General features: G+C 43.0%; 1 protein-coding gene across 1 annotated transcript in view; it reads left to right on the forward strand.

The window, feature by feature from the left end:
- The window catches only part of grid2 (glutamate receptor, ionotropic, delta 2), a gene marked incomplete at both ends in the record, with an annotated part of 702,436 nt that overhangs the window by 448,098 nt on the left and 239,338 nt on the right, over nt 1-15,000 (forward strand). The window contains one exon of the mRNA XM_083643819.1: nt 7,696-7,901. Coding sequence (XP_083499945.1) covers nt 7,696-7,901 — 206 coding nt within the window. The remainder of the gene's footprint in view (nt 1-7,695; nt 7,902-15,000) is intronic.

Below are 15,000 nucleotides of genomic sequence, written 5' to 3' on the forward strand. Positions count from 1 at the left end.
CACATGCACACACACAGCTCTGCTCCTACTTAAAAACTCCCAGACAGCAGATTGTGGCGCTACCCAGCTGTTGTCCTCTGGACTTCTGAGTATTTGTAACTTCTGTGTGTGTCTTAGTCTGTGTGTGTGCGTGTGTGTGTGTGTGTGTGTGTGTGTGTGTGTGTGTGTGTGTGTGTGTGTGTGTGTGTGCATGTGCATGTGCATGTGCGTGTGTGCGCGCGTGTGTATGGGGAAAAGAGAAGTTTAAAAATTGAGAGAAGAGAAAGAAAGCAACTTTCCAGCAGCAGCTGTTATTGGATTGTTTTGGTCTTTCTTCTTTTTTACCTTGCTTTGGCTAAATTGTCTCAAGTTGAACTCTCTTGACCTTTTGAACTCATAGCTTATGGTGTATTACTATGAGGGGCGGAGCTACACTCAGTACAGAGAGGGCGGACCATTCTCAGTGGGCCCTTCTGATAAAGTCATTTTAAAAGTCACAACTGTAAAATAGCTGATATATCCCCTCTCCTCTCTGAAAATACAATTTGTCACTTATTGAGCCAAGTAATATGTCCAAGAAAGCATACAGTGAAGCCACTTTACAGTCAAGCTTATTCTGAAGAAGAAGAAAAAAACAGGCTTCAAATGTTGGTGAACAGTTCAGCACCACCACCGATGGACAGCGACAGGCTGTCACAGACAGCAGCCTGTCTGCCCCTGTCATACCCTCTCCACACACACAGACACACCCTTCATGGACAACATTTGTGAAATCACTTGTGCAATAGTCAATTTTTGTGAGTTGTTTCTATGCAATTCAGTTATATGACATGCAAGTAATGTACTGTAGTAAACTTTTTTTTTTTTATTCCAGTGAATGATATAGCCTCCATGTAGTGTTACCTTTTTATTTTTTAGTGATAAGCACTACAGGACCTCACATGCTGTGCATAAAAACAAATGCTGTAAATTGTACAAGGCACCCTCTAACCTCTAAAAATATTATTTAGCCTTTAGAATTGACCACAAAGTAGGCCAGTTACATTCATGTAGGCTACTTTTTGTTAAACATGACCAACACACTACAGCAGTAGAAACAATAGGCTATATGGTATGAGGAAACCTCTGTAAAGTGGTATGTGTTATACTATGGAAATTATCCCTGTCAGAGAATCCTTTGTTGTTGGAGGGTTTTGTTTTTCATAAACTGAGTTTAAATAGGCTACATCATCCGTCGAGAAAATTCCTTATGATTATCATGTTGATTTCAAACATATCACCCACCCCAATGTTTGGTAGTACTGTATACCCCCCCATGCACCTGCCGCCACTTGTAAACCATCCAATTGTCAATTGCCAGAAAGACCGTCTGGCGTCTGCAAGGTAAGCTAAACATAAACAAACAACATCATTGGGAGAATATGTAGCCTAAAGGAGATCTGTTCAGGCAGAATTAATCACAACAACAAGTATCACAGCTTACATGTAACCTATGTCCTCCTTAATGTGCACTTTGGGTATCAGTCTGGTTTTCGCAATGGCAGGAACATGTGCTCGTTAAGGCACTTTGATCTGCACACTACAGTATGCACAGTATGCTCTCTGTCTCTCTCTCTTCTCCTCTCTTTCCCTCTCTCTCTCTCTCTCTCCCTGTCTCTCAAATGTGGCTAGAAGCCAAGGTATGGTGATTGCCATACCAAATTGACGCCTATGTATTCAACTAAGCAACAAAAATGCATGTTCAGTCATGCAGATTGTGCCAAAAAAGTGGGCCCATTTGTGACGGGTGAGCCCGGGGCGGCCGCTCCTTCTGCCCCCTTGCACGCTCCGATACAGATTACTACATTTACTGGCATCATTAATGTATTTCTCTCTAATATTTAATATATCTCAATATTTTTTCGTGTTTTCCCCCCCTCTTTACATGCTGTTATTCACCTTATGTAGCCCCGCCCACTTGACCCAGTTGTGTTATGACTTCCTGTTCAGAACACCGTCTGTTATACCTGGTCACTAGTACTCTACTGTCACAGGGAGTGTAAACACAGTAGGAAGTAACTGGCTGACCCCTGTGTTGGAAAATAAGGTGAATGAATACCCCTGAAATAGAGCCTTTTCATGGGGGCCATTTTGTGTCAAAAAGGCAGGGTAAACACAGGTGCAAGCAAAACACTAATGAGGGTTTCCAACTTCCATGATTGGAATTTTGGAACACATCACACAAGCAGAATTTCAGTATTTAATACTGTGTTGCGCCCGGGTTGATAAATACCCCAATTCTTCCTTAACAAGTCTAACGGCCGGAACACACATCTTGCGTGTGCTGTGGCGTCTGCGTGTCGTTTTAATTTCGGCGCCCATGGTTACAGGTTACTAGTAGGGTCATCTGTGGCACTTCCGTGACCGTGGAGAGCGAAGGTCCGTTTCTCAATGGATTTGTCATCTAGGAGGGTTAATAAACAAATTTAGCCGGGGTGTATTTTTAAAAAAGGCGGGGAAAATATTTGAGAGACCAAAATCCAAAATGGCTGCTGTGGAAATTAACTTTTTAATGGTTTGACCTACAATGATGCACAATACATGGTTTCAGAGCTTATTCTGGTCAAGGAATACATATTTGGTGTTTATATAATGATTTGACCTATTTTTGACCTTCAAATCCAAGATGGCTGCCAATTTTGAGCTCTAAAAGGCAGTTTTTTCAAAATCGTCATAGAGCCTTCATATTATGCTTGAATGACAGGTCTTCTCATGATGATTTGAATAATATACAGTATAAGTACACAGAAGTAATGTCTGAGGTCAATAAAGTCAATTTTTGTGTGTAAACAACAGTTGCTGATTTGCGGTTTCCCATTAACTCATTCACCGCCAAAGACGTCTTTGACGTGTTATCAGAAATAGCCATCCACGCCAAAGACGTGTTTGACGTGTTTTTGTTTTTATTACTGCAGCGCGTAGTTCAAACACTTCCTCAGCCTGTGACATAGTATCAGGTCCCTAGCATCTAAGACAACACGTGAACAAACACATACCGCAGCTGTTGTTTTGAAATTGAGCAAGAGGAAAAGCAGAAAACGGATAAACGCTTCCTTGTGCACTATGTGCAGACAGGAGAAACGCCATTGAAACGCCCCTCGGCGCGCTGCAGGAGCTGGTCGCTTTCCTGTGTGCCAGCCAGGAGAAAACGGGAGAAAGTAATCCAGAGATGCGTTTGATCATCGGAGGAATGAGGAAATGATCGATCAGAGGGCGGTGAGGACGTGTTGAATAGCTGAGGGGAAAACGGGAACGATCAAATAGCAGGGAGGATAGGACAGGGAGACATGGACGAGGACGGGTGGACCAGAACAAAACAAAATAAACACACGAACAGCTAACAAGCCAGAAGCGGCAGTCACAGCAGCCCGCTGTCCGTTCTCAAGAGCTATTCAGTTGGTTCATGAAATCGCTGGGCTGCGTGCCCTCCAGTGTTGCTCCTGGCCAATCCCGGCACCACAGGGCGTGGTTATTGCTTATCCTATGTGGGGTTAGAAATCACACAACGAAGGGGGATCGTGTGTGTGTGTGTGTGTGTGTGTGTGTGTGTGTGTGTGTCTGTCTGTCTGTCTGTCTGTCGGTGTGTCTGTCTGTCTGTCTGTCTGTCTGTCTGTCTGTGTGTCTGTCTGCACACTCACTCACACTGCTGTATTGTTGAATGTAAAAAAAAAAGCACTTTATGTGTATATATATATATATATATATATTTTTTTTTTTTTCATTTGTGTCATAACGAATAGTATTTACATGTCTGATGTCAATACAGTTCAAAATAAAAGAATTGAGAGCGAGTTCTGCCTGAGAATGTGTATTTTACAGAAATTGCCTTTTCTCCTGTTTGTCATCTCAGAGAGACCTTTTGGGTGAAAACAGGGTGTATATAAATGGATATAAGTAGAGTACAGAACATGCTAAAAGCTCACTTTTTTTTCCCTGGTGAACCCAGAGACGTACATCTTCATTTTGAGGTATTGCAAATCACTCTGGTGCTAATAGATAATTTACTGTGGGTCTTGAAAGATGACCAACAATTATGAAAATCTTTGGCCTGTGCTAAATATTGGCAGTCCTAAACTGGCCATGAATGAGTTAAATAGGGTAGGCTACTGAGAATATGGTGTCCAGTTCATCCCATCACATTTTCATAATGAACCAAAAACAATTTTGCACTATAGCCTAACATAAAATAGTATTCTGTATGCAAAGCTAGCAAGGTTAGTTGCTTGAGCTGAATTTAAAGGTGAACTCAAAACAAACAATGAAATTAACTTAGAAATTACAACTGAATCCTAGGCTACTAGATTTCATCAGCACACAGTAAAGGAAACTTGTTTTTGAACTCAGCTGACTGTCTAGCCCTAATCCCTGTTCCGCAATGTCCCTTTTCAGTGAAGTTTTAGTTTTTGTTAAGAGTATGGACTTTTAATCTTGACCTTGTTGGTAGGCAACGGCCCTTTTTCAGTCAAGCATTTTCAGATTAGCTCAGTCAGTCTGTGAAGCAGTCAGTGTCAGCACTTGCGCGAGCTCGCTTTTTCTCTAACTAATGTTACACACTTTAAGACACTTTGTTTGAGGATATCAATGTTAGTGTCTTAAAGTGTGTAACGTTAACGTTCGTTAGAGAAAAAGCGAGCTCGCGCAAGTGCTGACACTGACTGCTTCACAGACTGACTGAGCTAATCTGAAAATGCTTGACTGAAAAAGGGCCGTTGCCTACCAACAAGGTCAAGATTAAAAGTCCATACTCTTAACAAAAACTAAAACTTCACTGAAAAGGGACATTGCACAACAGGGATTAGGACTAGACAGTCAGCTGAGTTCAAAGACAAGTTTCCTTTACTGTGTGCTGATGAAATTTAGTAGCCTAGGATTCAGTTGTAATTTCTAAGTTAATTTCATTGTTTGTTTTGAGTTCACCTTTAAATTCAGCTCAAGCAACTAACCTTGCTAGCTTTGCATACAGAATACTATTTTATGTTAGGCTATAGTGCAAAATTGTTTTTGGTTCATTATGAAAATGGGATGGGATGAACTGGACACCATATTCTCAGTAGCCTACCCTATTTAATGGGAAACCGCAAATCAGCAACTGTTGTTTACACACAAACATTGACTTTATTGACCTCAGACATTACTTCTGTGTACTTATACTGTATATTATTCAACTCATCATGAGAAGACCTGTCATTCAAGCCTAATATGAAGGCTCTATGGCGATTTTGAAAAAACTGCCTTTTAGAGCTCAAAATTGGCAGCCATCTTGGATTTGAAGGTCAAAAATAGGTCAAATCATTATATAAACACCAAATATGTATTCCTTGACCAGAATAAGCTCTGAAACCATGTATTGTGCATCATTGTAGGTCAAACCATTAAAAAGTTCATTTCCACAGCAGCCATTTTGGATTTTGGTCTCTCAAATATTTTCCCCGCCTTTTTTAAAAATACACCCCGGCTAAATTTGTTTATTAACCCTCCTAGATGACAAATCCATTGAGAAACGGACCTTCGCTCTCCACGGTCACGGAAGTGCCACAGATGACCCTACTATACAGCAGCCACACCACCGGCATCAGACGCGCGTCTCAAGCGCGTGTCTTGCGAGCGTGAGACGCGGGTCATCTAGAGAATAGAAGCTAAGCCTATTTTTTCCTTTTACCGCGCGCGTGTCTCTACACAAATAGACACAAAAAGACATTAAAATTATATTTTACAGGGGCAGCCACAGCCAATCAAGGCTCGTTTTGATTTGAGACGAGAGGATGAGCTGAGCTAACAGCTGCAGTTCTCCTGCCCTCTGAAAACCATAGGCTACAACGTGGCTTCGTTCCTCCCCTCCCCACCACACACACACAGACACACACACACACACACACACACACACACACAAATCATACTGCCTCGATTCTGAAGTGAGCCCAAGCGATCTTCAGTTAAAATCATCATTGTATTGTTTATAGCAAATTTAATAAAAGGTAAACTCTATAGGAAGATAGTTGGCAGCGCAGCAGCTGCACGCAGCAGCCACGCTGCCTGTGTGGATGCCACGGGCGTGCCAGCCGCAGCAAGCACGCCACGCACACGCACACGCACACGCCACGCACACGCAAGATGTGTGTTCCGGCCGTAATCAATCCAGTTAATTGCCTAGCCATGACACTGGCAATGACGGCAATGTCATTGTCCACATCTAATACATCATTAGATAGTTCATTTACACAGTACATAGTCACACACTCGCACACGAATACACACACACACACACACACACACACACACACACACACACACACACACACACACACACACACACACACACACACACACACACACACACACACACACACACACACACATGCAACCAACCAAAGTGCCCTAATTAGGATGACTTTGACCTGCGGTGTAGCTCATTAAGAACAGAAGAGTTCAGACAGTGAAGATACTGATACTGCATCTTACTTTCATTATCAGACAAGCATATCTGTTCATAGAGATGATTACAGTGGCCTGGTGCTCTAATCCAAAACTCCCAACAGTCTCATGCCATTTCTACTATATGAGTGTCCCAGTAGGCATGCAGGGTGGCTTCAGCAAAAGTGCTAAAACAATTGTTTAAGGGAAATTGAATTGTTTTGACACTATATCCACCCACATACACCCATGACACTCTTTTTGTGCTTATTCCGTTATTACAGGTTTAGTAGGAAAGCCTGTATTCACTCAATTCTGTTTGTGAAATGAGCGACTGTGAAACAAACAAAGCCTCTTCTCATCTGAGTTCAAGTGAGACAAAAAAAACGGTTATTATCAGTTGAATATGTTTTCACCGCTATAATAAAACAACCAAATAACACAGAAAAGATTTAGAAGGAACAGATATTTATATCAAATGCATTGAGTGCTTTGTCAAGTGCGATATTCAAATCAGAGAACATCCATAATACATTGCATTAGGGATGTTCCTTTCTCATCTATTCTATTCTGGTGGGGATGGTTACTGTATCAGATGTCTGGTGGGGATGGTTACTGTATCAAATGTCTGGTGGGGATGGTTAATGTATCAAATGTCTGGTGGGGATGGTTAATGTATCAAATGTAGATGTATCCAAGTTATGAAGTGAAAATCTTCCAAAGTGAAGAAAGTGCTTGAAGAAATGTATCAAGCTAAGCCACGCTGGCAGAGTTGCCTCCTATTCTCACAGTCACCACCATGTGGGAAGCTTAAATGCTTTACCAAATGCTGTTGTTTTCATATCTGTGCGTGTCTGTGTGTTTATGTGAGTGTGTTTGTTATTCTTTCTTTCTTTCTTTCTTTCTTTCTTTCTTTCTTTCTTTCTTTCTTTCTTTCTTTCTTTCTTTCTTTCTTTCTTTCATCTTGACAGGCTAGCAAACTAAAGTGGAGGAGGAGTGGAGAGGGAATGACCCATGTTTTTCATAATTCATATTTTTTTTTAAATTAATAATAATAATAAAAATAATAAAAGTAAAAGTATTTAAACTTTATTTAACCAAATCAGTCCTTTCAATACATGCATACTACTGCAGCAGCACATGACGTTACCAACAGAACAACAGTAAACACATTTTGTGATACATGTGGTGTCTCAGAGGGGAAATGTGCTCCTTTAGAAGGTGAAATCTACAGTAACATCTCCACCTTCCCCTCTTCTTCTCCAGATATCCGTGGTATTGAGGACTTCCTGGACCGGACCTCTCAGCAGGGAATGGAGGTGGCCCTTCAGAAGGTGGAGTCTAACATCAACATGATGATCACCGGTCTGTTCAGAACCATGCGCGTGGAGGAGCTGCACCGCTACAGGGACACGCTACGCCGGGCCGTGCTCTTCATGAGTCCGGCTACTGCCAAGGCTTTCATCACTGAGGTAGGGAATGTACTTTTCTTTCTTTTTTGCTCACATTCATGCGGTTTAACCTGACACTGCCAGAGGGTTTGTTTTCACATAACCATCTGGGAACTCACTCGGGAAACTGTCTAAAAGGGGCAGGCGTTTTCAAAACAACAAAAAAATGGCAGGTGATTGGGTGAACCATCTGTCTATCACGGGCTCACTTCTTGCTGACGTCACACCTAAATCCCGCCCGTAGCTCCCTCATAGGATGCTGATTGGTCGGAACCACTGGTGGTTCAGATTCAAACCAATAGAGTGGAGTGTGCCAAGATGGATTTGTCATGTGATCGTGATCTCGTGTCATGCATTGCACATAGCACACAAACACTGACACACACTGAAAACACCTTGCATTGCAGTGTCATAGTGATACATGTTACTATAAACGTGTGAAAATAGGTAAAGGTGCATTTCCCAAGGGACATCTGCTAAATGTGCACATTTCCCGCTAAATGAGAGTGGAAACACTATTCAAAGTAGTGCAACTCTCTCTCACAGTCCTTGAATGTCATGCTGACTACAGTGCTGTGTCATGATGGTTGTATTTTGTCCACATTTGTCAAACAAAAGAAGGTCCTGGGTTCGATTCCCGCCTAGGACGCTGAGGGTGTGTCCCCATTCCTATGTCCTCAGTGCCTATGGCCCATGTGGGGTCATCAAAAAGGGCATTTCTGTGTGGAGTTTCCATGTTCTCCCCCCCCCCCCCCCCCGTGCTCCTCTGGGGTTTCCTCCAGATAAGAACCCCCCATGTTCTCCCCCGCTGTGCTCCTCTGGGGTTTCCTCCAGATAAGAACCCCCCAGTAAAAAACATGCCAAAGAAAAAAGGGGGGAAATAGACGGCATTAAAATTGGTCAGATTTGGACGGGCTTCTGTCAGACTTAGATTGATTCTGACAGCTGAATAGAAAGTGTAACTAAAGAGCAACTAAACCATGGAAACTAAGAGATTGAATTGGAGAGAAATGCATTTGGAAATAGCATCGCTTGGTGCATGAAGGCAAATCCACATGGCAGTGGGAAACCAGAGTCCAAGACAAATGTACTCTTGGGGACAATATAAATACAGTATCTTATCTTCTCCAAAGCACCATCTGCGGAGCTGTACATCAGTGTGATTGCACAGGTTAGAAAGCTGAACAGAATCTGCCCTCCCTGGCTTTGAGGGAGAGAGAGAGCAGATGTTCATTAAATGAAACTGAAAGATCATACTAAGCCATATTTCCACAGAGATATTATGACCCACCCATAATGTCTGATTATTAATAGCGTCAGCTCGGCTCTGTGCTTTATTTAAATTGAGCTCTAAATCGAATCCTTTTGCAATTCATTGTACTTTTTTTTCTCCCCTCCGTCTCGAACAGCCACACATGCATGTATAATGAATCAGGTCCCCGCCCATGGACTTGGTCGCTGACTCGAGTCATTTCTCTGCGTCTGTCCCAATTAACCAGATCAACTGAAATCTATAACGACTGCTTCTCTTGTCCTATGTTTCATTCATGACGCCCTGAGCATGTCACTCGTGAAAACTTACATCGGAGATAGGAAAATATCCTCCACTTTCTCTCAGCTTTATCACCTCATCTCATTTTCTTATTTCACTTGGCCCCCGTATCTCTTTCTCCTTGTGTTTCTATCTCTAACCCCTTCACTCAGCCACAGCCTATCCCTTCCTCTTTATCGCTATAGACAATCAGGGGGGTTTATTTTGCTCTTATACATAAATGGTATGGAGCTCATGGATGAAAGCAATAGGCTGTAGCGGCGGTTAGGAATTCATAATTTGAAGCGGTAGGATGGTGCTTAATCCCATGTGTCATGTTCCCATCTCAGTTTAATTAAAAGTGACCTCGGAAAGAGCAATCACAATCTAATTTGGTTGGAGGCGTGACAGAGAGGGGGCGGAAGACTGTGTGTTTGCGCGCGCGTGTGTGTGTGTGTGTGTGTGTCAGTAGTCAGTAATTGTGTAGAAGTGTGTGCATGTGCATGTGTTACATGTTTGCGTCAAATTGCGTGTGTTGTATGCGTGTGTGTGGTTTGATATGGACTTGTGTGTGTGTGTGTGTGTGTGCGTGTGTGCGTGCGTGCGTGCGTGCATGCGTGTGTGCGTGTGTGTGTGTGTGTGTGTGTGTGTGTGTGTGTGTGTGTAGGTGTGCGTGTGTGTGTGTGTGTGTGTGTGTGTGCGCGTGTGTGTGTGTGTGTGTGTGTGTGCATATCCCTAACACAGTAAGTGCAGAAACACAGTGACGTAGGCTATTCACCTCATGCTCCAATGCAGGGGTCAGCCAATTACTTCCTGTTGTGTTTACACTTCCTGTGACAGTATGGTACTTATATTGTGTTAATTGTGTTAACTGTGGCGACACTGTGGGTAATTAAGGTGTGTGCAGACCCCTAAGAGAGTCAGACTAGGTTTGAAACAGACGGCGTTTTGAGCAGGAAGAACACAACTGAGTCAAGTGGGCGGGGCTACATAAGGTGAATACGCCATAAGGAAACCATGACCTTAAAGTCATATTCCACTGTATGTGCAATGTTTTTTTTTTACTTTCTTTGACACCAGTATCCGGTAAATTGTTAGTACAGCTTTAACAGCCATTTCAATAATGAGAGACTAGTAAGAAGGTTCAAATAAACTTGAATGATACAATAAACAAGTTAGATTTGGCGTATGACTCCATGATATGATGACGCTCCTCCTGAGATGATGAGAGGAGGAGGGCGTCAGCGATGTATAGGATAGAGAATCCTCCCCATAGGGAATTCTTCAGGAGTCATGGCATTGGTGGTGGTCAGGGGAGGAGGTGGGGCAAAACAACTGCTTCAGCGATGATAATCAGCAACTGAGGGTGACGGCACAGTAACACTGTCACTGATGATGTCGCAATGCCTATGACATCACTGATGCTGTCACTATGCCTATGACAACATCAGTGCCTATGACATCATCATTGATGCCATAAGATGATTTTGGTCAATAAGGATGTGATGACATCCCTGATGATGTCATGATGACATCATCAGTGATGTCATCAGTGACATCATTATTGACCAGAATCACCTTATGACATCACTGATTTTGTCATAGGAACTGATGATGTCATTGTGACATCATCAGTGGGACAAAAATTTAAACAGACAGCAGACAGATATTGCTCACTTTTATATAAAAGGAAGGATTTATACAGTACATACTCAAAATATTTGAAGATTGATTGAATGAAATTCATGCATTCTTTCAGTGATTGATTTTTAAATCTGATTATAAAATATGGATGTTTAAATGCCACCCTCCATTTTAGTATGTGAGTGGAACCCAAATTAATTTTGCAGAGTTTCTGTTGCTCTTCGTTGGGAAGGCAGACAAAGCAGTCATTTAATCTAATTTAGTCAGACATCAAGTGGAGAGGAGTTTCTAAGATGAAGTGTTGGGAGATGGTTAGGATTGGTAGATAAGATTGATGACTGCATCTCTCTCTCTCTCTCTCTCTCTCTGGCAAGCTGGAGGGATGGAGGCCAGGGGAGAGACAGCCAGAGACTGAGAGAAGAGGGAGTATCGAATTGAACTGAGAGAGTGAGACCGAGAGACGGAGACAGACACAGGCAGGCGGAGAGTCACGCGCAGACAGACAGAGAGAGATGACTGAAACCTTGTTTTTTTTTCTCTATCACAGTTATTTGTGAGGTGGTTTTTCACAGACAGTACCTCCCATCCACATGAATTAGGCCCTGATGTTGGATGGGACCTGAGAACTAAGAGACATGGAGGGCAAGGTGAGAGAGGAGGCAGGGAGGGAGGAAGGAAGTACTGTACGTAAGTGATGGAGGGTGTTTACTGTAAGGAAGAGTAGCCTAATAATGAGGATGGTGAAGGAAGGAAGAAGCAAACACCAAGTATCCAACAAAAAATAAAGTCATGAGAGTGAAGGAGAATGATGAAAAGCAGTAAGTAAGGCTGGGCGGAGAAAGGAAATTAGCAAGTGAAAGTAGTGAACAAGGACATAATTGGTGATGAACTGCAACCAGATTGGTGCAGGTTAACCTATTCAGGCCACAACAGATTCAACATGTTTATCATCGCTCCGGTTGTACAAGTACACTCATTTGGAATTCTCCACAGGACATAAATATAAGACAAGGAGCACACAAAAACATAGCATAACATATATAAATGGTGAATAGTGTCAGAAGGCAAACAAAACACAAGATGCAAGATGAAGCAGTACAGTGTATATTTGTATGCATCAGCTATTGCACTTAGTCACATAATCAGTCAGTCATATTGCAGTCAGTGTGCTTGCGTGCGTGCGTGTGTGTGTGTGTGTGTGAGAGAGAGTGTTTGTGTGTATCGTGTATTCTTTTTGATTGCCCCACGTCAGGTCCTGGTTGATGTTAATTCCCAGGTACCTGAAGCTGTCCACCCTCTCCACCACTGTGCCGTTGATTCAGCCTATACTTATATACATACAGTATTTAGGCCTGTTTGTGACTGTGGGCAACGCCGATCAACTTCTTGAAACCAAAAGAGAAATGTTGGTGTTGGTGTAGAGCAGAACTTTTGTCCTTTTTTAAAAATCTTCATGAAAAAAGTACTCTCGTTTAAATTGACCGTGTCAAATAGCTCCATCAAACTCCTGAAATTTGCATGAGTGTCCGAAGCCTGTGTTTTATAGTTTTATTATAGTTTTAGTTTCTTTATTGAGACCGACAGACAGACCCGTCCAACTGACTGACCGAAAGTGACTTACAGTAGCTGTCACCTTCAGCTAAAAATGAGTCCACAAGATGCAGTACAATGTAAATCAATCTAAGTGATGGATTTGAAAGGCTTGATGACAGATTAGAGTTATCATCATCAGCGTGTTGCTCGCCTCTCCCTTACTGTGACGGCGGTGTGAGTCTCTGTCCGTGCTTCACTGTGATTTGTGGCTTTTATAGCCCTGTTGCAATGTGAGCCCAGCAGGAGACATCATTCAACATCTGCTGGTTCCACCACGTAAAGTCTTCCACCGTGCACACGAGCATGCCTTTTACCACTCAAGCACAAAACACATGGAAATGTAACATTCTCATTCAATTTTCTGCATTATTTAACATTTTCCAGTCTAGTACGTGTGGATGAGTGTAGGTACCAGCCAGCATCACCAGGCTTCTTTCTGGTACGTGCCTCTTCCTATTCCCAGGTTTACTAAAGAAAAGACCACGGCTCTTGTCATGTGTTATGGACGGCTCTCTTGGACTCACTCGGCTCAAGGACCAATAACACTCTGAATTTAAGAACATTAAAATCATTCAAATGTGGGGTTTTCTCGTGACGACAATTTGCCCGTGATACTCGGCTACTAGAATTAAGGAGCAGAAATTGTTGCAATCTTGTGACAGTGATTCAGTAGCTGCAGCTGTACAGCCATACAGTACAGTACATGTTCATACTCTAATCAGAGAGCATAGAGCCAAGAACAGGAGGTGAAGGCTGCAATTTGAGCAGCGATGGCCGTGTCAGGGACAATAACAGCGAGTGCAGAGTAATAGAGCAGGATCAATAGTACTCATCCCACAGTGTGTACACCTTTCTAATAACAGCTTTGAAAAGGCTTAGTGGGAAATGACCTGGCTCTTTGAAAAGGCTGCACGTTATGTCAAGTTCACACTAGGCGCTCCGAGCCCTCGGCGAGCTGTTTCGGGCGACAAACGCCCCCCCTGATTAGAGACAAATCACGTTGGAAATTGGCGGTCGCTTGTTAAGTGTGAACTGTCCACAGATGCGAGCGGGGATGAGCTCCCCCGAGCTCTGTGCTGTCATGTCAGCTGTGTGGACAGTAGGTTAGGTATGTGAGACGACTGAGACCTGCACTGTGCTGTCATGTCAGCTGTGTGGACATATTTTAAGATCAAGGGAGAAAAAAGCTAAACTGGCAAGTGCAATTTATTACAATGCAAGTGTTTTGAGCGTTGGAAACTTGAACACCGCAGATTGCCTGATACGAGGTCGCTGGATCACACAAACAACCCGACCGTAACGTTACAGAGAGAGATAGTGAGAGAGAGTGAGAGAGAGAGAGAGAGAGTGAGATGGAGAGGGAGAGAGTGAGAGAGAGTGAGATGGAGAGGCAGAGAGGGGACAGATTCACTCAAAGAAGAAACAGGTGAGCCACACAAAACACACCGGGAGACGCGGGCAAACGGGAAAGTTAATCAGTTCAGCGGGAACACACCAGATGCTTTGTGTTGTGGAGGCAGGTTTCATTCTGGCGTCCTTGTTAACACATTGACTGCCAGACGTTTTTTTCTTGCTGTAGGTAGCTTCTGCCAAGCCGTTTTTTGAGGATTGTGGCTCATTTTACAAGAGCCGAGGATTATTTTCTGCTTGGAGTTTGTGAACATACAATATCTCAAAAGTACTAATAGAATGTGTACTTTCTCTGTCTAAAAGAGTTAGTTTGTAGAGTTAGTAGTTATGTAAGCATTAGCAGTTGAATACAGCATGGTTTTAGCGTCAGAAAAAATATTCAGAGATAAACGGCTTTTTGTGAAATTCGATAGAACTGTCACTTTAACCATTCATTTTTGGCATCAGTAAGACCTAAACAATAGTTTTGAACAGTAATTTCCTCCATAACAGCAGTAAACTTCCCTCTGCTCAACTCCTCCCTCCTGTGGGCGTTCTTTTTGGCTGCAGCCCCATGTCACAAGCACTTTCCTACCTTTGCAAATGCACTTTCTCATACTCTCGACCTCTCAAATAAATTTCTGAATAGAAATTAAATTACTCTAAATTATAGCGAAAAAGAAACAAAAAAGAATGGGTTGAAAATCCCATTCTAAAAGCCTTTTAGAATGGGATTTGTTTCCAATTTGGTGTCGGACTAGGGGGCAGTCCCCGCTTGTCACCAGTTTGCTTTGCTGCTGCTGTGCGGGTGTGAGCCTGTCTGTGCGGCCGCTCTTTGAGGAAGCCCGGCTGGACTCGCCCGCCTCCCGGAGCCCTGGCCGAGAGCTCCGATGAAGCCCCTGCGACTCTGGTCATATTTACGCTGCGTGCCTCAAAGTGTGCTCCATCCGCAATCCACGATGC

The sequence above is a fragment of the Poromitra crassiceps genome (genome assembly GCF_964638095.1).
Source record: "Poromitra crassiceps genome assembly, chromosome: 10".
Lineage (NCBI taxonomy): Eukaryota > Metazoa > Chordata > Actinopteri > Beryciformes > Melamphaidae > Poromitra > Poromitra crassiceps.